General features: G+C 44.2%; 1 protein-coding gene across 1 annotated transcript; it reads right to left on the bottom strand.

Annotated features, from left to right (window-relative positions):
• Window positions 1-442: 442 nt before the first annotated feature.
• DUSP14 (dual specificity phosphatase 14) lies at window positions 443-25,313 on the bottom strand. The gene is given in 9 exon segments (XM_028521559.2): window positions 443-1,959; window positions 1,961-2,016; window positions 2,019-2,153; window positions 2,156-2,252; window positions 2,254-2,295; window positions 2,297-2,418; window positions 2,421-2,598; window positions 4,466-4,552; window positions 25,160-25,313. Coding segments are annotated over 7 exon segments (684 nt in total). The 5' UTR covers window positions 2,506-2,598; window positions 4,466-4,552; window positions 25,160-25,313; the 3' UTR covers window positions 443-1,812.
• Window positions 25,314-25,476: the final 163 nt, after the last annotated feature.

Below are 25,476 nucleotides of genomic sequence, written 5' to 3'. Positions count from 1 at the left end.
GAAGATGTCTTCTACTTGCTTTTTATTTAATGACAAGTGTGTTCTTAAGCTTTGAACAGATTATAGGGCCTTTATGTTACAAAAATGTCAAATGCTTGTCCTGCCTGGGATCACCACAGAAATTTCTCTACCACCTTCTAGGCCACACACCTGCCTTTGTGACCAGCTAATAAACTCTGACATTTAGATCAGAAAGGTGTTAGGCTTCCCCGGGGCTAAGCATGCTTAGTTATTACATCCTAGTAGTGGTGTTTGCCAGGACTTCTGCAGGAAATGTCCTTAATTACTGGGAACATCTGTCACTAGGTGTTTTCTTACTATAGGACAGTGATTTTTTTTGGACTTTTATCCAGAGACTATGAGACTTACAGTTTGTCTTCATACTAAAGCAGCCACAGACTCCACAGCCCTGGGACTGTTTTATTGTTGCTTTGAATGACTTTATTTAGACAGTAATGATGCATGTTTATAAAAGTGGGCAAATGGTATGAAACAAGAAAAGGTAGAATTTGGATGGAAACCACCTACTAGAGACCAGGTAAAATCTGACAAATATAATTTATATAAATATGCAGCCCCTGGCATTATATTCATGGATTCGTGACAAAACAGACCAAAAATCTAGAAAATTACTCCACGGATAAGCTAGCCACAACCTACCTGCCAAATGAAGCTAGAAAAAAAGAAGCGGTGCTGTGCCCAGCGGCTGCGCTGTCCACGAAGAAGGGGCAGCCTGGCAACGCCCAGTGGCTGCTCAGGAAATGGAATAAAGGAGAACTAATTAAACCACCGAGTCCCTGGTGAGTTGTATTGTCAGGCTTACTAGGAGCAGTTGAAACTCTGTCCAGGTTTCAACAGGGGAAGCTATTGTTATTTGCTTATCTCCTGCATTAACGTTTGGTTTAGGGCATTGTGTGTGTTAATAGTCAGCAAAGGCACACCTTTTGTGGAAAACCAGTTTCTTTGCCGGAGGATTCCGTTTTGGTGCACTCCAGTTACCAAGAGAACTGAACACTGCCTTTTATCGAGTGTACTCTCTTTGCTGTTTTCCACTGTCCCAGCACTGTAAACAATGCTAATACCTGCCCATCTGCAAGGACGTGAAATGTTGACATGATTCAGCAGGGACGTCTGTTTTATGTGATGTTCACCATTGTCACAGGAGCCATATTTTAACATAATTACGGACGAGCATCTTTCTTCCATACACACACACACACACACACACACCCGGAAATCCTTCTCAGTAAAAATTCTAATATGTTAAGCAGATAGGTTTATTAAAAATAATGTTGATATAGTCCTGGAGCACATTGATTCCAAGAGGGTGTTTTGCAGCAGATTTCATTATAATTACTTAACAGCTAAATAATTTTGTTTTGTTTTTTTTGTTTTTTGACTTACAAAGTTACTAAATAATAAAGGGGAAGGAAAGAGTAGGGCTAATCCAATAGAGACGGAAGCTGGTATCCATCTTCTCTAAGCACTTGGGTGGTCAGCAGCCTTAGGCAGAGCTTGTCTCTAGAGGGTTAACCAGGACCCAAGGTGATTTTTGCACTGAGCTCCTCCTGCACCTGTCGTGATGCCAGAAGGCATGGGATTCAAAATGGAGCATAACCAAACAGTTCATTAAACTGTTCAAATTATTAAAAAGTAAAAGCCAGTTAAAGATTTTCATAAACACTATTCCAAAATGTTAGTTTTAAAAATGTTACTAGCAGTGAACGCATTCCCCTTATGTTTCCCCCTCCTCCACACCCATTAAAATAAACGAACACCCAGTGTAAAAAACACTTCAGGGAGAACCGAAAGTCAACCATTTGAAAAGAAAGGTGAAGAGGGGAGCAAACGGTGATGTAGCAGATGCCTGGTCCTGCCCAAGGGGCTGCTGATGCAGACTTTGGTGGCATTAATCCCCCAGTAAGGCATCAGGTGTCGGGACTCTTTCTCGTAAACGTCCTGGGACTATGCCGTAAGGTGTCTGTACCATTTTAACCGTCGACTTCCCGAAGAGCGGCGCTCGTAGTCTATCAGCTGCCTCCAAAAGCCTACGTTGGGCCTGATGACAGGCCTCCGGGCTTTCACCCAGTTGTACGCCTCCAGCAGGCACACACTGTGGAATTTCATCAGGTAAGCAATGCAGAGGGTGGCGAGCGGCTCACCCCTGCCGCACAGTGCACCAGGGTGGCCCCATGCTTCCTGCTCACACTGTGGATCTTGTCAGCCACGGTGTCAAAGTACAATCCAATGGGGGGCATGAGGCATGTCAGCCAGAGGCACTTTAACGTATTCAAATTTGGGGCCAGTTGAAATTGGGGATCTCAATGGTAGCATTAACAATGCACGTTGATGCCCGAGCCTGGAGGAGATGCCGGTTGGAGGCCACAACTGCCTCTGCCAGGAAGAGAGAGGAGGTGATTGAGCAATGCCTCCTATGTCCCCTCAGAAATCATCCGAGGGGCCATGAGAGTCCCGCGGCAGTGTGCTGTGACCTCTGGAGCCCATGAAGACACCAACCAATCACGCTTGCGTCATTGGAAGCAAGACCAGAGTGTTTTGTTTTCCTCCACTGGGGAATCCGAAATTATGATCTCCTTCCTGCAAAATACAGGTTATCTGTCAGTACTTCATATGCTATGAGTCACCACAGCCTTCTGCAAATACTGTGCAATGGGCAGCTAAAGGGATAAGAAATTTTTTCATATCCCATCTATATATAGTGTATGTTCTTTCAAGGATGTAGACAAATCATCTATGGATTATCAGTTAGAAAAAATAGCCTAAGACACCAATATGTAAAATCAATGTGACACTCAGCCATCTGGGCCTCAGCCAGCTCGCTCAGTTGGTCAGAGTGTTACCCCCGATACGCCTAGGCTGTGGATTCAATCCCTGGCCAGGGAACTACGTGAACCAACCAATGAATGCATACATAAGTGGAACAAATTGATGCTTCTCTCTTTCCCTCCCTCTCTAAAATCAACTGAAAAAAATAAAAACTTAGCACTCTGTTTCTGCTTAAAAAAGGGCACTTGCTCACCTTCCTCTTTCTATCTGGGAGCCTGTGGAGGCCCGCTGGGAACAGGACTTCTGTAAGGACAAGTATGTCTGGAAGGCTGTGGTCCAAGGCCATTTTTGCTGGCTATAAGCGGGGACTCTGGAACCAGAGGGAGCACACAGCTCATCTTAAAACTGAAGGTGCTGATGCTTGAGATGAAAGTGAATTCTATCTAGGTGAGATGTGCTTATGTGTACAAAGCAAAGCACAACCCAGTGACTCCTGGGGGCAAACGGAACAAAGCCAGAGTCGCCTGGGGAAAGAGAACTTGTGCTCATGGAACAGTGGATGGCTCGTGCTGAGTCCCAAAGCAACCTTCCTGCTGAGGCCACTGGACGCAGAATCCGCGTAATGCCGTGCCCCTCAGGGATTTAAGCTTATTGAAATGTAAATAAATAAAATGGGGAAACAAAAAATTTAGAAGCATTAGATGGAAATAGTCATCCTATTTTAGGAAATGTAAACGAAATATGCCCAGCTAGTTCCTGTACAACAACCTTGCAGGGTCTTGCTCTTGAAGAGAGTGGTGTTCCTTAGTAATTCAGAAGAAATCAGAAATTCTGGCCCTGGCTGGTGTGGCTCAGTGGGTTGAGTGCCAGCCTGCGGACCAAAGGTCTCTGGTTTGATTCCCAGTCAGGGCACATGCGTAAGTTGCGAGCCAGATTCGCCAGGAGGAGGCGCAGGAGAGGCAACTACACATTGATGTTTTCCTTTCTTCCCTTCCCCTCTCTCTAAATAAATAAAATCTTTTTTAAAAATAAAAGAAATTCTGATCCCACCCACTGCCATGTTCTCTCATACACTGTTGCCTACCTCCATGCCTAATTCTAGACATAGAGATCTTGCGAAACCACCCTGGGTAATGTAGTCAATGAACTGCATTTATAAACTGAAAAGATACTGAATTGGATCAGTTACAGAAAAGCCAGGACATAGGGCCACTTTAGCCCTTTATTACTTTAAAAAACAGCTCTTCCTATCATATTTGTGACATGTGAACACTTTGGAAATTCAACTAAAATGTGAGTAACTTGTGCTGTGGCATTTCCATGGAAATATTCCTGGGCAATTTGAAGGCCATGGTCTCAAAAATTCTTTTATCTAAGTTAACGAGCATTTTAGCCAACCTGACCCTGGGTTTGGTTAAATAACTTTACCTTCCTCAGCCAATTCTAAGCTCCACGATGAATCCAGATGTGTGCATATTAGTAACAACAGAAAACAAAATGATTGGTTTCCTGAGATTTTAGACATCAATCCCCTCCCCTGCAAATTCTCACTGCTTTACAGTCTGTGTCCCCTGGGAAGTGTGCTTATCGCCACCAGGGTGACGTTGCGATGCCTGAAGGGATTTCAGTGAGACGACATCCCTAGTTCTGCAGACACAGTTACTGCTGGGCTACTCACTTGGGAGGGGTCAGGGTTCGCTGGAGCCCTGGGTCTGGATCCGCAAAGTCCTGAGCGAGTGCTGATCGCCGTGGGTGTAAGTCAGACCTGCAGAAACACAAGGAAGGAAGCATGTGGCCAATCGAGAAGTTCAAAAGATTCCTGCTGGGTTTTTACTAACTGGGTTTGACTGGAATATACCTGGGAAGAAGAAAGCATGTCAGCTGTATCTAGATGTGCCTTTAAAGAATGGGGCAGTCAGAAATACCAACCTAAGTATCAGCTTTCATTAATGACACATAGCCTGTGGTGTGATAAATATAAATACGTTTTTGGCCATAACAGACAAATTCTGAAATGCTGGAGATTCAGAAACCACAACATATCGAGGAATGTAAAACACTGTTCACGGGCCAGCAAGAGATGCACAACAGGACAGACGTCTCTTCCATGCGCCCTCGGTCAGCCCAGCAGTGGGGACTGTCGTGTGCCAGACGCCACAGCCCAGCCCGACACAGGAAGATCATGAGCCGTGCCACAGGGGCAGCCGCAGCCACCAACGCCCACTACAGGAAGTGGTGTCCAGGGGGCAATCTGGAATTTCATTTTTCCCCCTTCCACGGTGGCCCTTGTTTCTTCATCTGTGTAATGATATCATGCTCACCTATGAGTGTCATTAAAAGTGTGTTCCTCTCCCACCTGTCCCTCTGCCTTTCCCAGGGACCATCAGACTTAAATTTTAATTATTTTGTACACCTCTCTTGAGGCATTACTGATATATCACTTCACCAAGCATACAGCTTGGTGAGTTCTGACATGTGTATAGTCTTGAGACACCCTGACCTCAGAATATATCCACCCCCCCCCAGAATTTCCTCATGCTCCTTTATAATTCATCTACCTCCCCCTCTAGCCCTATTCCCTAGCAAACACTGATCTGTTTTCTGTTACTATAATTTGCATTTTCTAGATTTTTATATAATGAAATCATACGACATAGGGTAGTGTTTGGGGAGGATAGTCTGACTTTCAATCAGTGTAATTATTTTGACATCCATCCATGTTGTTGAAGATATCAACAGTTCATTCCTTTTCATTGCTGAGTAGTATCCCATCGTACAGGTCGGCCTACCACAGTTTACTCCCCTACTGGAGGACACTGAGTTCCCTTCAGGCTGTCCCAAGTAAAGTTGATGCAAACATTCATTTGTGGACATACGCCTTCCGTTCTCTTATTTTAAATACCTAGGAGGGGAAGGGCACATGACATGGGCATATTTAACATTTTAAAATACAGTCAAACCTCAGTTCTCGAACAATTTGGCTCTCGACCAAGCTCATGGGAAAACGTCTCGGTTGTCTAACAAACTTTGGGTCTCGATTCTCCACCTGACAATGCTTTCATGCTCATACCTCTGTGATCACTCACCCTTCTCTCAGGAGACCAAGGAGGTTCAGTTTTCAAACAAATCACTTCTCGAAGTTTTCCAGAATGAATGAAGTTCAAGAACTGAGGTTCCACTGTAGTTTTTCTTCAAAAAACTTAACATTAACAGCCATAGCGTGCAGCCCATGGGGCAGGCTTATAATCAGACACACGTAAGGGCCCACTGCAGTCCTCTCCCGAGACCACAGAGGGCAAGCGCTGCGTTCACCCGCCCCCGCTGCACTCCCGAGCGCAGGTGTTTCCTGGAGAGGAGCTTCCATGTGAGTCCGGTGCCCTGGCTTCTGTGGCTACTGACCAGGGCATGCCCCCCGCCAATTGCCGAGCTCTGGTGTGCAGCAGGACGTGGGTTCCTGAGACCCATGGGACTAGCAAACAGAATCCATGGCCGGCTTCACTCCCCCAGCACCGCACAGACGGACCCCGCCTTTCTGTGAAAGAGGCCTCTGCGCGCGTCCTGGAGCTCTGGCCTGAGGGGCTGGCTGCAGCTCCGGCACACATCTATGCCAGCTCGAGTGGCCAGCAGGACTTATGTCTGTGGTCCCACAAGACTGTACATATTTACATATTCTTTCCCTCAATTACAGCTGACATACAGTTTTGTATTTCAGGTGTATCACAGTGATTGGGAGCTTATATAACTTATGAAGTTATCAACCTACAAAGTCCAGTACCCATCTGACACCACACACAGTTATTACAATATACTGACTGTATTCCCTGTGCCCTACTTGACATCTGGTGACTGGTTTTATAACTGGCAATTTGTACTTCTTAACCTAGCTTCACCTTATGTTCCCAACCTCTTCCCAACCCATCTGATGACCATCAATTTAATCTATGAGTTTGTTTCTGTTTTGATTGTTCATTTGTTTTTTTAGATTTCACATGTAAATGAAATCATGGTATTTTTCTTTCTCTGACTTATTTCACTTAGCATAATACCTTCTAGGTCCATCCAGGTTGTTGCAAATGGAAAGCTTTCTTCTTATGGCTTAATAATATTCCATTGTAATATTTACATCTTCTTGCACACTTAGGTTGCTTCCATATCTTGGCTGTTGTACATAATATTGCAGTGAACACAGGGGTGCATGTATCTTTTCAGATTAGAGTTTTAAATTTTGCCTGCTGAGTGCACCCTCTGGGTGTGTCACTTGGGGAGCTGTCTGGGTGGTGCTCTTGTGTGCCCCGAAGCTGGCCACCGAGTGAGTGTGTTGGTTCTGGAGGCTCCTGGGAGGGACTCTGGTGCAGGCCAAGGTCAGCTGCTGTTTGTGCAGGAGTTGTGTGGGAGCTCAAAGTGATCTCTGGTTAGTTGCCCCTAGTGCTGGGCTTAGGACCCTTGATGGATGCCGAAGCGTGAGCTGAGGCCAACTACCTCTTGTGTTGGGTTTGTGGCTTAGCTGAAGCTACCATTCCAGGTCAGCCCTGGCCACAGCTTATGCCAGGCTTGGTGCCACCTAATGGGAGTTACAGTGCAAGCTGAGATCAGTTGCTGTTTGTGCCAGGCTTAGAACCACTTACCAAGACACACAGGGAATGCTGAGGCCAGCCACCGCTTGTCTGAGAGACTTTAGGGAAGTTCAAAGAGCAAGTCAAGGCAGGCCACTTGTGTGGAAAACCTGCTGGAAGTGGCTCGGGCCAGGCACATGAGTTGGGTGGAGTGGGGTCTCAGAGAATCACCAGGGCTGGGCAAACTGTGTTGGCCAGGTTAAGGGAGCACTCAGATTGGCATCTCTCTGCACTGGACAGCTGTATGGGGGACAGCACCTGACAGGGCTTCCATCCCAGAGAAATCTACCCTGCCCCCTGGCCCTCCAGCCCCTGCCCTGAAGCCAGCCTATTGGGTTCCTCCCTATACGTCCCTGGTGCTCTCTGAGCTGCCTCTTCCACACTGGAGCTCAGAGCAGATGAGTCTGTGAGCAAGTGATCTCTGCACAGCCCTCAAAAGAAAGCCTGGGACTCCAGAAGCCCTGCATCTCGCTCATATATCCCTGCTGGTTTGCACAACTATATGTTATATATACACATACATACACATAGTGGAATATTATAGCCATGAAAAAGGAAACCTTGCCATTTGCAACAGAGATTGATTTTGAAGGCATTGTGCTAAGTGAAATAAGTCAGAGAAAGACAAACACAGTATGGTATCAGTTCTATGTAAAATCTAAAAACAACAACAAAAACAACCGAAGCTCAGAGATACAGAGAATGGCTTAGTGGTTGCCAGAGGAGAGGCTAAATGAGTGAAGGACATTAATAGACACAAACTTTCAGATAAAAACTTATACAAAGTAAGTTATAGGGATGTGACCTATAGCATAGTGGCTATAGTTAGTACTGTACTGTATGTACTTGAAAGTTTCTAAGAGTAAATCTTAAAGTTATAACAAGAAAAAATAACTATGCATGGTGACACATGTATCATGGTGATCATTTTGCAATATATTTGCAAGTATCAAATCATCATGTTGTACACCTGAAACTAGTACATTACACGCCAACTTATACCTCAAAAAAACAAACAAAACCCTAGAAAATAAAAATAGTCACAGCTTTATAATGCAGTGATTCTCAAACCTGGTGTGCATCAGGACCACTGGAGGGCCCCCACCCCGTTTCTGACTCAGCAGTTCCGGAATGGAGCTGCCCACGTGATGCTGCTGCTGCTGCTGGTCAGAGAACACACCGAGTCCACCACGGAGGTGGATGCTGCGGGGCGCCACCCAGAGCCCCCTTCAAAACTGAGGCATTCAGGGCACTGGTGCTGAGAGATCCCAAGTCCTCCCCAGAAGCCGCCCTTGTCCAGAGGGAGCCTCCTCACCCAAGGTGACACCACTCTTTGGGGGCCCACACCTGACGACTTATGATACCAGGGTACATGGAGAAGTACAGAGACGCAATCGCATTATGAGGAGGGACGAGGAGCTGGTTGCATAAGGTATGCGGATGTGGGTGTTAGATGGAAATGGACATGGACAGAACTGCTTGCTACCGGGGAACGTCCTGTCCTGCAGCTGAGCACTGTGACTTGCCACTTCCAAGTCTTTCCCTGGCAGAATCCTGGGATTTAAAAAGCAAAGTCACATGTACTAAACACAACATTAGGCTCTCAAACTGCGGGTGATAACTCCCTCCTCGATGTGGAAAATCTGGAAGATGCTAATCAAATTTCTAACCAGGTTATCTAGTTACTGTCTAATTAAGAGGGACTCAGTCTTGTTGTCGCCCAACTAATCACTCTGTTTAGGAGGCCACCTGCCCTCCTGAGGCAGGGGCCCCAGGCTCACTGGTCTTTTCAGCAGAGAAGTCTTCACCAAGGGCCAAAGTAAGCAATGGGTGGGCCGGAAGCCTAGTATTCTGTTAACACTCCCTTGTTGGGCAGCGATAGGGTACCGGGTGCTACGGGGAGAAGAAAACAGACTGGGAGTCCTCAGGGCGGAATCTAAGCGACACAGACGTGATGCTCGCTCCCTGCTGCTGCTCGTCAGTCTCGTGCCAACAAACCTGCTTAAAATGCCACTGCTGGCTCCAAGGCTTAGGAAAGCTTCTGCTCGAGAGCAGACACCAGATCCTCACTCCCTAATACTCCGGCCCCTTTTACCGATCAGAAAATACGAGGCTTGGCAGAAAGGGTGAGATGACCTCAACCCGCAGCGCACAAGCACCTGACGGAGAAAAGAGGGGTGCTGCCCGGGCTCCCAGCTCAAGCCCGCACACTGCTTCACCCTGCTTCTCCGTGCCACTGCGGGGGCGGCCGTCCTCATCTCCCGCCTCCCAGCACTCGGACACCTCCGCCCACTGCCCTCAACACGCCTGAAGGGGGTCTTGGATTTGCCTAAGAACATGTTTAAATGTCACTCACAGAAAATACAGCCCAGATCACTGGTCCGGTCTCTCCTACTGCCCACAGTACGGAAGGAGATACCGCCACAAGCAGGCACACAGCTCGGGACACAGAAAGCCCTCCTGACAGCAGAGGGATCTCAGCAAGAAGAGGGCCCTGAGCAGAGTAGGCACAATAAGAAGCCTCAGTTTGCTCAGTTCTAAGATTAGCAGATTCTTCATAGAGAATAGAAGAAAACATGGGTATGATACCACAGGTGTGTCAAAATCAACTCAGTCAATGAACCCTGGAAGACAGAACAATGGCATCTGTTAGGAGGGTAAGACTGGCCCACACCCGAGGGACCTGAGACTGAGGTGCTGTGAGTGACACACACTCCCACGGCAGCACACGGTCTCCTCCGGGACACCGTGACCGGAGGGAAAGCCAAGGGACGTCCACGTCGCTGTCCGTGGTGTTCAGCTCGCCCCCTCCCACGTTGCTCTGACAGCTGCATTTACTTCCTCAGGCAAAGAATGCTTTTTTCCGGCAAGGGGAAGAGGTGGGGCGACAGACAAAAAGGAGCTGTCCTAAGCCAACCCCAGAAAGGTGCTTCTTTCACAAGTTGTAAGCAATGTCTCATCAGAGATGATGCTGCTCTCTTTGAATAATAAGCATCACAGCGCTAAGTGCTAAACAAAATGAAGAATTAATGTCTGCCCATTGGGCCTGTGATCTCCATAATGCGTAAGCTATTAACAACTGGCTGCTCCCTGCACTGGAGCTCCCGGCATGTGGGCACCAGCCTCACAGCAGCGCTGGCGTCCGTACCCAGAACAGACGCGGAATCACGGCCAGGAGTCACAGTCCACAGGGTCCGGCAGAAGTAAGGCCTGCTCGAGCGTGGCTGGCAGGGTAATAATATGGGCGTAATGATTCAGAGCTTTAATTTGAACATTTCACCTAAAATGCCACATGGAGTGCTTAGGTGTGATATCATGCTACAGAATTACACGCTTATGATTTTGTAATTAAAAAAGGGGCGTTATTTGTGCTGGACCCTGATGTGGAGCATCCATCCCAGCGCCACAGAGGCTGCTTCCCATTGTTAAAACCACAACAGCCACAAGAACCAGCAGGTGAAGAACTGAAATCTACCCACTGCTTTTTCACCCCAAGCTGAAGACGCAGAAATGGCCACAGTGGTGCTGGAGATGACTGTATAAACTGATCTGGCTAGAATATTTTTAGGTTTAGGAATTTCAGAGGGTCCCAGGAGACACTGGAGGCCTACACTGGTTATTTTTTATACTTGAAAAGCCTATATAATCACATTTTCTCCATAAAAGTAAATGTTTATCTAGTTCTTTGAAAACCTTGAAGTTGCCGTTTTTAACACAGAAGCCTTTTAGCCTACACTGTCATAAATAAATATTAGCTTCCTCATTATTTTCATTATTATATCAGAAATGTATTCTGGGAAAAAAAGTTAATGTAATCTTCCAAATAAAAATCACAGTGTGGCGATCTTTCATGAAGGGAAAATGCTTTCTGATAGAACATTAAAAATAAAACTCAAATGTTGAGTTACTATATTGGTTACGGGACAGCTGAGCCACACAGGCCCAGGCAGGAAGGTGCATTTTAAAAAAATTTTTTACTGAATTTATTGGGATGACATTGGTTAATAAAATTACATAGGTTTCAGGTGTACAACTATAATACATCATCTGTGTGTTGTATTATGTGTTCACCTTCCAAAGTCAAGTTTCCTTCCGTCACCATTTATCCTCCTTCGACCTCCCCCAGCCCCTTTGCCGTCTGGTTACCACCACAGTGTTTGTCTGTGTCTGTGAGGGTTTAAATTCTTTTCTTTTGCTCAAGGCCAAAGTTCACCTCTTTTCTCCAAGCTCCCCAAACCCCCTCACCTCTGACAGCTGTCAGTCTGTTTTCTTATCTGAATCTGTTTCTATTTTGCTTATTTTGTTCATTAGATTCCACATTTAAGTAAAATCATATGGTATTTGTCTTTCTCTTACTGACTTACTTCACTTATCATTAATACTCCAGGGCCATCCATGTTGTCACAAAAGGTAAGATTTCCTTCTTTTTACAGCACAGTAGTGTACTGCTGAGTAAATGCACCATAGCTTTTTTATCTACTTACCAAGACTTGGGCTGCTTCCAAATCTTGGCTAATGTAAATAATGCTGCAGTGAACACAGGAGTGCATATATTCTTTTGAAGTAGTGTTTCAGTTTTCTTCAGATATATTCCCAGGAGTGGAATTGGGTCCTAAGGCAGTTCCATTTTTAATTTTCTTAGGAAATGCTATACCACTCTCCACAATGACTGCACCAATCTGCATTCCCACCAAGAGTGCATGAGGGTTCCTTTTTCTCTACATCCTCACCAGCACTTGATGTTGACTTATTTTTTAATATATTTTATTGATTATGCTATTACAGTGGTCCCATCTTCCCCCCTTTATTCCCCTCCACCCTGCACACCCTCTCCCACCCACATTCCCCCCCTTTTAGTTCATGTCCATGGGTCATACATATAAGTTCTTCAACTTCAACATTTCCTATACTATTCTTAACCTCCCCCTGTCTATCTTCTACCTACCATCTATGCTACTTATTCTCTGTACCTTTTCCCCCCTCTCTCCTCCCACTCCCGTTGCTAATCCTCCATGCAATCTCCATTTTTTTCTGATTCTGTTCCTGTTCTAGTTGTTTGCTTAGTTTGCTTTTGTTTATGTTTGGTTGTTAATAACTGTTTATTTGTTGTCAATTTTATTGTTCATATTTCTTATCTCTTCTAGAGAAGTCCCACATAGACTAACGGTTGGATGAGAACTTCTTTAAACTGGGCTTATCGGGAAGCACGTTATCTGCCCCCTACTGAAAGCTTGCTGGAGGGAATATGGATGTAGGTCCTGCTTTTCATGATTTTGAATACTTCTTCCCAGCCCTTCTTGCCCTGCAAGGTTTCTCTTGAGAAATCAGCTGATAGCTTTATGGGAATTCCTTGTAGGTAATTGTCTCCTTTCTATTGCTGCTTCTAAGATTCTTTCCTTATTTACATTCTTGGCTAATGTAATTATGATGTGCCTTGGTGTATTCCTTCTTGGGTCCAACTGTTTGGGACTCTCTGATTTCCGGACTTCCTGGAAGTCTATTTCCTTTGCGAGATTGGAGAAGTTCTCCTTCATTATGTTTCAAGTAAGTTTTCAATTTTTTCCTCTTCTCTTCTCCTTCTGGCACCCCTATGATTTGGAATGTTGGAACATTTAAAGATGTCCTGAAGGTTCCTAAGCCTCATTTTTTTTAATTCTTGTTTCATTTTGTTCTGGTTAAATGTTTATTTCCCTTCTGGTGCAAACTGTTGATGTGAGTCCCAATTTCCTTCCATCACTGTTGGTTCCCTGTATATTTCCTTTATTTCACTTAGCATAGCCTTCATTTTTTCCTCTAATTTGTGACCATACTCAACAATTCTGTGAACATCCTGATTACCACTGTTTTGAACTCTGTATCTGATAGGTTGGCTCTCTCTTCATCACTTAGTTGTATTTTTTTCTGGAACTTTGATCTGTTCTTTCATTTGGGCCATTTTTGTCTCGGCACACCTCTTACATAAGGGGGCGAGCCTTAGGTACTCGCCAGGGCAGGAAAACTCGTTGCTGTACATGGGCAAGGGGTCTGAGAGGGAACAGTGCCACTTGCTCCCTTCTCTGCTGCTTTTAAGTCACTTCCCCCGCTACCCACAATCAAATTGGGCCCGTCTGGTGCTGATTCCCAGGTGGGTAAGTTCTAGGACCCTGTGGGTCTCTCCAACGAACTCGCCTGTGAGGCTGGGAGTTCCTCACACTGCCGCCTCAACCCTCACAGGTGTTTTCAATCAGAGGTTTGAGGCTTTATTTCCCCGCTGGAACCCAGGACGTGTGGTCTGTCTCACTCCCCAGTTGCTCCTCCGGTTTATCCGCACTCGAATGTGGGACCCCTGCTCTGCAATCCACCGCCTCGCTGAGTCCACCAGCTGCCGCCTTGCCTGCCCCCGTCCTCCAGCCGCCACCTTGTTGTGAGTCCCTCTGCCCGGCTGCCTGTCTCTGCCCCTCCAGCAGGTCTGGATGAATATCTCTTCTTTAACTCCTTGGTTGTCGGACTTCATACAGTTTGATTTTTCTGTCAGTTCTGGTTGTTTTGTTTTTAAATTTGTTGTTGTCCTTTTGGTTGTGCAAGGAGGCACAGTGTGTCTAACTACGCCTCCATCTTCTGATGTTGATCTATTGACAACAATTGTGACAAGTGTGAGATCATATCTCACTGTGGTTTTAACTTGCATTTGTCTGATGATGAGTGACTTTTCAGTGTTGAGTTGTACAAGTTCTTTATAAACTTTGGATATTTACCCCTTATCCGATGTATCATTAATGAATATGTTCTCCCATTCAGTGGGTTGTCTTCATTTTGTTGATGGTTTCCTCTGCCATGCAAAACTTTTTAGTTTGATGTAGTCTCATTTTTTATTTTGTCCTTAGTTTCCCTTACCCAAGGAGATATAGCAAAAAAAAAAAAAAAAGCTATGAGAAATGTCCATATTTTACTGCCTATGTTTTCTTCTAGGATTTTTATGGTTTTAAGTCTTTGATACACGTTGAGTTTACTGTTGTGCATGTAAGTTGATCTAGTTTTGTTTTTTTTCTTGCACACATCTGTCCAATTTTCTCAACACAATTTATTCAATAGACTGCCTTTACTTGGGGAGGTGTCAGATTACAATTATACTATCATGTTTTCTCACCTCTCCATTTAAAACATGCTGCCATTCTTGCCTTTCAAGAGCCTCCTTATTTTTAGATTCCAGATGGAAAACACAAACTCTTTTCTGCTATAGTTACTACTCAGAAAGTGTGATCCAAGACCCAGCAGCCTCTTAGGACCCATCCCAGAGCTGTGGGATCAGATTCCACAGGTGATCGGGTACACATTAAAGTGTGAGAGGCGATGCTCTCATTAATCTGCCTCAGTCTGTCCCACTGTACTTGCAGAAGTACACTCAAGCACCTGTTTTATTTAAACCACACAAGCATGCTCAGCCTCTCACAGATCAGTATCATTTGCTGTCATGGTTCCCAGACAGGAATCAGAGGTAAATGGAGGATACGAGGCTTTCCCAGACGACACAGAACACAGTAACCCCACTGGGACCAGAACCCCTTTCCATGAGTTGTCTGTCTGTTGATTAGTCAGTCATACAATCTGACCACAGCAGATCAAGTGACCTGAAGGCTACCAAAATGTGTACTTCATTGGGAAAGAATATAGAAATTGCGACGAAAAGAGCTCCAAGGAGTTATAAGGTCAGCCTGATTGTGCTTTAGCTATAATCTGAATATTAATCTAAAAACTCCAAGTGGTATGAGATGGTCTTTGGGTATGAAAAATCTGATAAACCTAAAAAAAAATGCCTGCAAAATTCCAGAATCACACTTAAACTTGTTTGGTAATAAATGGAAGCCAGTGTGTGCCACAGCCTATATAAATGATACTTTAAAATTGTCAAGGAGCAAGTGCTAAAAACTAAATAGAATCATAGATTTCTGGTTAAGTGGTAAACTATAATTAATGTAGGTCAGAACATCTAGATGCAGAGTACTTAAAAAATGTCAGGAATTTATACCCAAGGTAGGTGGGTATAAGTGTGCCTCAAAATTGCCAAAGTCACTACTGTCCTCTGAAAAGCAAGACCATGAAATCTCAGAAAATGCAGATTTTTTCATAAATAAGATCTCAGTCCTTCAAAGCTCATTTTTAAGGAAGACAAAAAAGAATTTATAAATTAGAATAAAGTTCACAAGACTAAGAGTTCAACAGTGAGAAGCTGGTCATCACCTCATCACCTTATCCTTTAATTTCTCATTGGATGAATCAAAATCCCTAAAACTCAAGCAGTGAGTCTCAACTTTCTCCCTACAAGAACTTCGTTAGCATACCCCTGGCCAATTCAACATTTTTGGTGATTTTATACCAAATTAACTTCATTCATAAAGTATTGATAATTTCCCATTTTCTTTATTAATAAAACACATCTATAATCATCCAGTAGCGTTTCTGAGCAGAATATAATCTGGTAAGTCTCTTGCATTAGCTGCAGGGAAGGAACCCTCATGAAGCTACATACCCTTTCCACACTGAGGGACAGCAGGCCTATTGCATTTTGAGGGCAACTGAGTATGTCTAAGAACACTACAGCAAAGGGAAGAATCAACTAAATAAGAGATAGTACAGCCTACTACATACCTAGGCCAAATGATATAGCTACTGCTCCTAGGCTACAGTCCTATACAGCATGCTACCATACCGAGTATTGTAGGCAACTATAACAATGGTGTTTATATAGCTAAACATACCTAAACATAGAAAAGGTAAAGCTATAGTATCAAAGATTTAAAAAATAGCCCTGGCTGGTGTAGCTCAGTGGCCTGAGTGCCAACCTGTGATCCAGAAGGTTGCTGGTTTGATTCCCAGTCAGGGCACATGCCTGGATTATGCACCAGGTCCCCAGTTAGCAGCATGCAAAAGGCAACCCATCAATGTATCTCTCACACATCGATGTTTCTCTCCCTCTCTCTCTCCCTTTCTCTCTCTAAAAATAAATAAAATCTTTTAAAAATATATATTTTTTAAAAAGGTGCACTTGTTTAGGGCACTTACTGTGAAAGTCTACACTACTGCAGACTTATAAACGCTACACACTTAGGCTATACTAAGTTTATTAAAATACAGTTTTCTACAACAATAAATTTTTAGCTTACTGTAACTTTTTATTATAAACTTTGACTCTTTGTACTAACACTTAGCCTAAAACACAAATACATTGTACGCTATACAAAATATTATTTATTTATATCCTTATTCTGTAAGATTTTTCCTATTTTAAAATTTTATGTTTTTTACTTTTTAAACTTTTTTGTTAAACCTAACACACACACACACACACACACACCACACACACACTAGCCTACAGGGTCAGGATCACCCATTTCACTGTCTTCCACCTCCACGTCTCAGCCCACGGAAGGGCTTCAGGGAGAATAACATGCAGGGAACTGTCATCTCCCACGTAACAGTGCCTTCTTCTGAAGTAACTCCTGAAGGACCCGCCTGAGGCTCTTCTTGAGGACATGCCGCTCTTTTCAGTACTACGTCCATGGTCCATGGTGGTTTGATCATACATTTGCTGCTGAGCAGATAATGCCCCGAACACTCCTCCCTATTAATAAAAACGCTTTGGTGTTGGGGAGCCCACGTTTTCAAACTTTTTCAGAATTTAATAAAGTCTGAAAAAGCTTTGGTTAAACAGTTTACTGTGAATTTTCTTAGGGGTTCTTCCTTTTCTTCTCCTGGAGGCTCCTTTTCTCTCGCCTCATCTTCAGCTACGTATCCCTGTTCCAGTTCCAACAACTCATTAGTCGATTCTTCAGGAACCACCCCTAAGGACTCCTCAATGTCATCCTCTTCCTCACCCAGGTTAAAGTGTTTGTCACCTCAGCCACAGTCTTCTTGACGTCTGCAGCCTCCTCATCCTTGATCCTTTGAAGTCACCAACAACCAAACCTCTTGAGTGTCTTCTTCCAGATGCCATCCACACACTCTTTGGTGACATCACCCCAAGCTCAAACAAGATTCTTGATGCAGCCACTGATGATGTAATTGTTCCAGAATTGCATCAGTTTCTTCCTTGTTTCCCCCAGTGGCAACAATAGCCTGGGCAAAGTTCCTCCTCACACTGTAGACCTTAAAGGCAGCTGCTATAACTCCTTGTTCCACTGGTTGGATCAAAGAGGTGGTGTCTGGAGGGGCAAACACCACTTTGACAGTGGGATGAAAATCACCAATAAAAGGAGGATGTAACAGCAAGGGGCCATCATCAACAATTAGCAAATACTTGAAAGGTATTGTTATTCTCAACCAGTGCTTCTCCATTTCCCTAGCACAGCACTTCTGGAGAGCACGCTGGAAGGGGAGCTGAGTCACCCACGATTTCTTCCTGCTCCCGCCATGCGCTGGCCGTGTGTGCTCACTGGATAAGGCTGAAGGCCCCGAGGTTCTCCCTGTGCCAGGTCACAGAGGGTTTCAGTTCGTAGCCTAAAACACTGCCCCAAGCAACACTGTTATCCTGTCTTGGAAACTGGCATTGACTGGGCCTTTTATGGGTGAAAGTCCTTTCAAGTATCTGTTTCCAGAACAGGAAGGTTTAATAAATTCATGACGAATATTACTCTGGCAAGTAATTTTCCTCCACAATCAGCTTATCTAGAGTTTCCAAAAATTCTTCTGCTGTCTTCATATGAGCACTCATAGGCTTCACCCCTCACTTTCATATTATCTAATTAATTCTTGATTGTTTAAGCCACCCAAGGCTAGCAGTTAATTCAACATTATCGTGGGTTCGCCTTTTCTTTCAATATGGGGGGAAAAAACAACCTCCTTTCTCTGGCAGTTACCACAAGGGTGCCGAAAGGAACGTGCTTCTGTGTCTGGTCTTCGGTCTAGGTCATCAGAAGTTGACCTACGTCTAACACAGGCCCTTGTAGAATACCAGTTAGTTTCACTGCCTTCAAGGAAGCAGATCCTTTAAGGGCTTCCATCTCTTTGTTCCTGTTCTTCAAGGTGGTAGCTATGGTGGAAGGAGACATGCCTGACCAGAGAGCTATAACCATCACTGATGTCCCACCTTCACAGTCCTTCATCACTTTTAATTCTGCTTCCAGGTCAATCACCCAACGTAACCTCATACAGGCAAAATTAGCAGTGGATTTTGTATACTTAGGAACCACGATGAACAAAACAACACAAGATCAAGTCAAGCACAAGAAAAATATGCAATCAAAAGACATAATAAACATGAAACACGTGAGGGGGTTGTCAGCGTAGCAGGGCACACTGTTTTATAGCAAACTCTTTTTTACAAGTAGAAAGAGTACACTCTAAAATAACAATAAAAAGTATAGCGTACTAGATACATAAATAAGTAACACAGTCATTTATTATCAAGTATTAGGTACCGCACATGACTGTATGTGCTATACGTTTATGACAAGCAGCACATGTCTGTTTACACCGATGCATGAGTAGTGCATGGCACTGTGACTTCAGTTAGAATGCCTATGACCTCACTAGTGGATAGGAATTTCTTAGCTCTATATAAACGCATGGGACCACCATCATAGAGTAAGCATGCGGTCCATCTGACCAAAATGTCATGCGTGCATGACTGTATTTAAGTAAAGTGAGTTGGAAGGAAACCTACCAAATTCATAGGGGTGGTTGTCTTGGTGGAGAACAGAGAGAACGGACTCAAGAGAGCCTCAACTTTATAGTGCTTTTTTTTTTTAATAAAAGAGTGATAAAGTATAACCAATTTTGAATGGTAATAGTGTTGGTTCATTTGTTGTTTGTAAATTTCTAACTCATTGCAGTTTCTAAAAATAAAAATTATTTGGAACAGAAGAAAATTAACTACAACAAATGGCTATCGCCCTGGCTGGCGTGGCTTAGTGGATTGAGGGTCTGCCTGTGAACCAAAGGGTTGCTGGTTCGATCCCCAGTCAGGGCACATACCTGGGTTGCAGGCCAAGTCCCCAGCAGAGGGCGTGTGAGAGGCAACCATACACTGATGTTTCTCTCCCTCTCCCCTTCCCCTTTCTCCTTCCCTTCCCCTCTAAAAACAAATAAAATAAGAAGATTTTAAAAATAAAATAAAATTTAAAAACTTAAAAAAAAGAATTTGAAAATCTCATATCTTTGAGCTACTGTTCTTCCATCATCCCTCCAGCTAAGAAAAAGTATCTTTCTGAGGGTATTTTCTAAACCTACAGAATTGTAGAACTTTCTGCTCTAAGGATAGAAAGACTGTTGGTAGATACAGGCACAGTAGATACTCAACAAATACCTGAATTTAATAATTTAATAACTGTCCTAACATGACCTCCCCACATCTCCATATCCTCTCTTTCTCTCATTTCCCTTCCCCCTCACATCCCTATCTTTAAATCTAGCTAGCAACACCAAACACAGGCAATGAAAGTTAACCAGGCAACTGTGTACTCAGAAAACAGAAATTCTCTATATCAAAAGAGGTAGTTCTAAACTAGATCTTCTGTCTCATATTAAAGATTTAGAGAAAAGTACACTTTAAAGATTGTAAGAGTCATTGATTCAGTAGCAAAGAAGCTATGGTTCCTTTGAAATTGCAAAGGAAAAATAAACCAGGGTCTGTGCTTGGTGCCTCTTAGGGATCTGCCCATGTACACAAGCATGTGAGTGCCTGTCCTCAGGGGTGCTTTAACAAGAACTGGCCCGGGTTCCTACACACGTCACACACTAAAGCCAGCAATGCTGGCTTGCACATTCTGGGCCGGACACAAGTCAAGCTATCCACTAGCCCTAGAGATAGGATTCACCCAAAATCTTTAAAAGACTTGTAGGTATTGGATATTTTTATTTTTAATACTTCATTTTGCATATTTAAATTTCTCTATACATCTGTTTTGTAAAAAAAGATCAGTGGAAGGGTTCTATTGGGTATTTGTCAACTAAACAGACTAGAAAAACCATCTCCGTCCTTTGGGTGGTATGTTAGTCCAAACCATACAATTAAACATACATATATGTAAATGCGACGATACATGAGGGACAGGGATCAGTCCACATAGGTGATTTGTATTCATTCATTTCAAGAAATATCCAGACCCTGGCCAGGTAGTTCAGTTGGCTGGTGTCATCTTTGTTTTTCTTTTTTTTCCCCAAGATTTTATTAGTTTTAGAGCAGGGAAGGGAGGGAGAAAGAGAGGGAGAGAAACACCAATGTGTGGTTGCCTCTTGCGTGCCCCCTACTGTGGACCTGGCCAGCAACCCAGGCATGTGCCCTGACTGGGAATCAAACCAGCAACCCTTTGATTTGCTGGCTGGGGCTCAATCCACTGAGCCACAAGAGCCATCTTAAAACGCCAACCTGCAGGTTCAACCCCTGGTCAGGGGACATGCAAGAAAAGTAATAAATGTGTGAATAAGTGGAATAACCAATTTATTCTCTCTCTCCTCTCTCTCTTTCCCTCTCTCAAATTAATAAATGCAAAAAAAAAAAGCAAAAACAAAAACTTTGGCTGGTATGGCTCAGTGGGTTGAGCACCAGCTTGCAAACCAAAAGGTCATTAGTTGATTACCAGTCAGGGCACATGCCTGGGTTACCAGTTAGGGGCACGTAAGAGACAACCAATCAATGTTTCTCTCCCTCTGTTTCTCCCTCCCTTCCCCTCTCTCTAAAAAAGTACATAAAATCTTTAAAAGACAAGTATAGCCCTGGTTGGTGTGGCTCAGTGGAGTGCTGGCCTGCAAACCCTAAGATCGCCAGTTCAATTCCCAGTCAGGGCACATACCTGGGTTGTAGGCCAGGTCCTTAGTTGGGGGTGTGTGAGAGTCAGCCAATTAATGTTTCTCTTTCACATCTATGTTTCTCCCTTCCCCCCTCTCTAAAAATAAACAAATAAATCTTTAAAAAAGAAGAAGAAAAAATATCCAAACATGTTGTGGTTAAACAGCAAATGTAATGGATTATAAACTCAAGGCTGACACCACTGGAGGAATGTAAGTTGCTATTACCACTTCAGAAAATAGGCATCAGCTAGTAAAGCTGGATACACACACACCTGGGACCCAGCACCAGACCAGAAACAACCCATATGTCCATCAATGACAAAGAGATAACTTGTAGTATGTTCATACAAAAATGAACTACATATTTTTCTGACTATAAGACGCACCCTGCCCCCCACAATGTGGGAGGAATAATGGTTGTTAATGCTGTTGTTAAGTTTGTTTACATTTACACTGGTGAAAATTATATTATTTGTTATTAAATATTTTACCACATTTTTTGCTTCAAAATTTTTTCCCCATATTTCCTCTAAAACAGGTGCATCTTATGGTCTGAAAAATACGGTAATTATAGTCACAGGTAACAAATGAATGAAACAACATAAAATATGTAATGCTAAAAGAATTTAAAACAAACTTAGTGTGTGCATATGTATATATATCTGTATATGCATATATACACATATATTAACTAATTCTAGTCACAGGAAACAACATGGATGAGTCTTAAAAAATGCTACAAAAATTTACACAAAAATTATGTGTTCTTTGTGTAGCTACACATACACAATATTGATTTTTAAAAAGATTTGAAAGAATGCTATAGTTCACTGGGTTTCCACATTTTCCTTAACCCTTCCAGTCTAGGAAGGGTCTAAGTTTGTGAAATAAAAGCTAAGCAATAACAACAAAAAGAATTCCTACTTTGATCCCATTTGCATGAAGGTAAAAAAAAATGGCGAATGATGAACACTGCACTGCTCAGAGATCTATATTTAGGGTATAAATCTAGAGGGGAGAAAAGGAAATGCTTTCCACAAACAAGGCTGGTCGCCGGCTGGGTTGCCGATGTGGCGAGGGAGGCTGTCACTGGGAAAGTGGGATGAGGGGCACTTCTTGACCTGCAAGGCCCTTAGATTGTGTTTTATGTAAAATAATCAAGTTATAAATTTACGTTTATACCCTTTTCTGTGTGCTACGATTCAGAATTTTTAAAAAGGGTTAAATAACTACAATGTTGATTTCTAGGGATTCGTAACCAGTATAATTCTAGCGAATCTTGGGAAAGAGCACTTCTTCTCTGATGTCACTATCCAGTGTGTCAGCTTCGTGAGGCCGGAGACCTTTCTGCCTTCCACCCCAGCAGTCACACAAGTGCCTTTGGCGTGGCAACAGTCCTCAATAACTATCTAACAATTAAACCCACAGACTCTTGATGTGAATTTTGTTTTAACTCACCCATCTGAAATTACTGCTCTAAACTGTGCCCACATTAACACTTCCCCTTCTTTGTCTTCAGCCCAGTAAAGCTTTCATAAATAACTAAAGCTACCACCTTAAATGTTCGCTCTGTAAGTTTATACCCAGGCACTGTTGCTTTGGCGACTCTCCCTGCCTCCCATCCCCTTTTATGCCTCCTTATAAGCAAAGAAAAGATGAATACACAGTAGCCCTAGACGTCCTTTTTTCTAAAGGTAAAGTTTCATCTGCAACTGAGAGGAATGCCCAGGATCTCAATGATTTAACTGCTTTGAGGTTGGTTAAGAAGAGGTTGTTTGCCATTGTCCAGGAAAAGACTACCAAGTGATCAAAATTAACAAAACTTCACAACCAAATTGTAATTAAAATGCATGCTACCTGTTCTAGATAGAAATCAAATCTCTTTGAACAGACCAGTTAATTTTGTAATAATTCATTTTGATTAAAAAAATCACTTTGTGCAAGGACATTTATGAAAATGCTTAGAAAAGTCTAAAATGATACACACAGATAAACCTACACACAGCAGGTGCTTTGGGAAAAGATGCTCAAAAGGCTTTAACCTTCTGTAAAGTTTTAATGTTTTACATAAAGGATGATTAAAAGTATTTCGTGTGATATTTAGGAAAAGTATTTTAATCCACTTTGCCTTAAAATAAAGTTCCAATTACAAAAGAGTCCACCACACCCAGATACCTTCCTAAAGACCATCATTTAAAAATGCCAGTTTTTATGCTAAAGTTTTAAAGGATTTCCTGAAGTTATTCACCTGGCCAGTTTTTATGATATAAATATATACATTTATGACATTCTATGAAAGGATATTATAGAAATCATACCTGCATTCAACCACTATGAAAGATTTTGGATGAGAATGCAGCATAGACACGTTCCACACTGACGTTAAAATGATTTGGAATGAAGGAAACCATCTCCCCTTTTATGGGGGAAAGCCAAAAATATCAAGCAACTACCTCTCCTTCCCCAAGCGTCAGAAGATGAGTCAGAGCTGGAGGCAGGAATAGTGCCCATGTGTCAAGCCGCCTGTGCAGGGCTTCTTCCCACCTCCCGAACTGAACCGCAACCCTCTTCCCTCACCCAGGATGGGGTCTGCCTCAGGCGCTCCCTGCCATGAGTTCTCAGGTGTCTCTGGCGAAGAGAGGAAGCTATTCATTCTGGGGGTGCCTCAGTCCCTGAGTTTTTAAAGCGAACTCAAGAATGGGGGCTTTTATGAGTCCACAACAAGTAACAATCACCAAATGCAGCTCAAGTCAGAAGCACACAACTTTGCAAAGGAAGCAGCACCTTTGTTCCCCTCATTTTAAAGAGGAGGAAACAACCAGAGCAGCTGTGACTTGTCCAGTATCACTTCACTTTGTGACAGAGCTCAGTCCCTAGCATGGAGTAGAAGGCTGGCCCCCTACTCTTTGATTTTTAACTGATCTGCACAACCTCAGGGAGGACGTTCCAACGTTACCCTAGTTCATGGCCTCATGAACTAGAAATTCCAGGAAACTCTGGGTTAAATTTCTTGGTCCATATTCCTTTAAAGTTAGTAAAGAATCGGGTCTTGGCTCTTTTCCTCCGATTTTACATCTGTAAAGCGGGATGGTACTGCTCTCTACCTACCCCGCTCATAAAATTACAATGAACAGAAACTAGTTAATACCTGCTAAATGCCTTGAGGTTCTGCTGGATAAAAAGTACAAGGTTGTTTTTTGTTTTGTTTTTAATAAATCCCTACTCAGGAGAACTGCATTTGTAAGTCACTTCCCTCGCCTCTGGGATGCTCAGTTACCATAACACTGACTGGTACCATTGGCAACATCCACCTAAATAAAATACTATTGTTATACAATCCACTTAAGGCAGCTACAGCACGCAATTCCCCTCACATACAAACAACTCAACTTCGCTCTGAAGCAAGGGTACTCAGAAAAAATAAGACACATTAGCACTGTGCACACCAATCTATCACCGCAGAGAAAAATACTCAAGTTGAATACTTGGCATTGCTGAAAGTCAAGTTGCTTCTATCAATGCACCAGAAACCTTTGGCAGATGCAAAAGGCCGCCGTTGGCTGCTGTGGCTCAGAGCGGGCGAATGCCGTCGACAGGGTGAGGAGGTAGAGGCCGTGGCGGGGCCGCAGAGCAGAGGGGTGGGGGGCGGGGGAAGCAGACAAGGATGCTAGTGCCAGAGCCCGAGGGTCCGTATCGGGTCCTCCGGGGTGTCCGCCGAATAAGGAGAGCAGCAGGAGGTGCGCGCGGAGAGCCAGCAAGGCGGGGACAGTGTGATGAGGAGTGGGCGCTGCGGAGGGCCCCGGGCTTCTTCTCTCCCAGCCACCCAGAGGATGCGAGAACCCCTGGGAGCAGGTGGGGGCGCCGGCACAAAGTTTCCAAAGACGAAGGTCGCGCGGGGCCCTGGCCGCCTGGTACCACCAGCGCTCTGGAGCCGTATTGGTGCCAAGTATCATCCGCCTGCCCGTCGCCCTCCCCCTGGGCCGGAGGCCACTTACCGGTTCCGCTGGGATCGCGGCTGACGATCCGTCCTCCAGCTTGGCTCCCGGCTTCTGCGGACTGGCCGCTCTGCTCACCCCTCCTTCTCACCTCCGCCCGCGCCCGGGGCGGGCCGTGCGCACGCTCCTAGAGCTCCACCGCCCTCACCCCGGGTGGAGGCGGGGCACTTGGGGCGGGGGCGGGGCTTCTGGAGGGGGAAGTGCGCCGCGGGGGAGAAGCCAGGGAGGGACGCTAGGAGCCGCGAGCGGCGCGCATGCGGACTGCGCCCTCTGTAGCCCAGCGGCTAGTCCCGGGCACGCCCCCAGCTTCTGCGACA

The sequence above is a fragment of the Phyllostomus discolor genome, chromosome 8, assembly GCF_004126475.2.
Source record: "Phyllostomus discolor isolate MPI-MPIP mPhyDis1 chromosome 8, mPhyDis1.pri.v3, whole genome shotgun sequence".
NCBI lineage: Eukaryota > Metazoa > Chordata > Mammalia > Chiroptera > Phyllostomidae > Phyllostomus > Phyllostomus discolor.
Note: the sequence above shows the minus strand (reverse complement) of the source record. Positions and strands in the feature narration are given on the sequence as shown.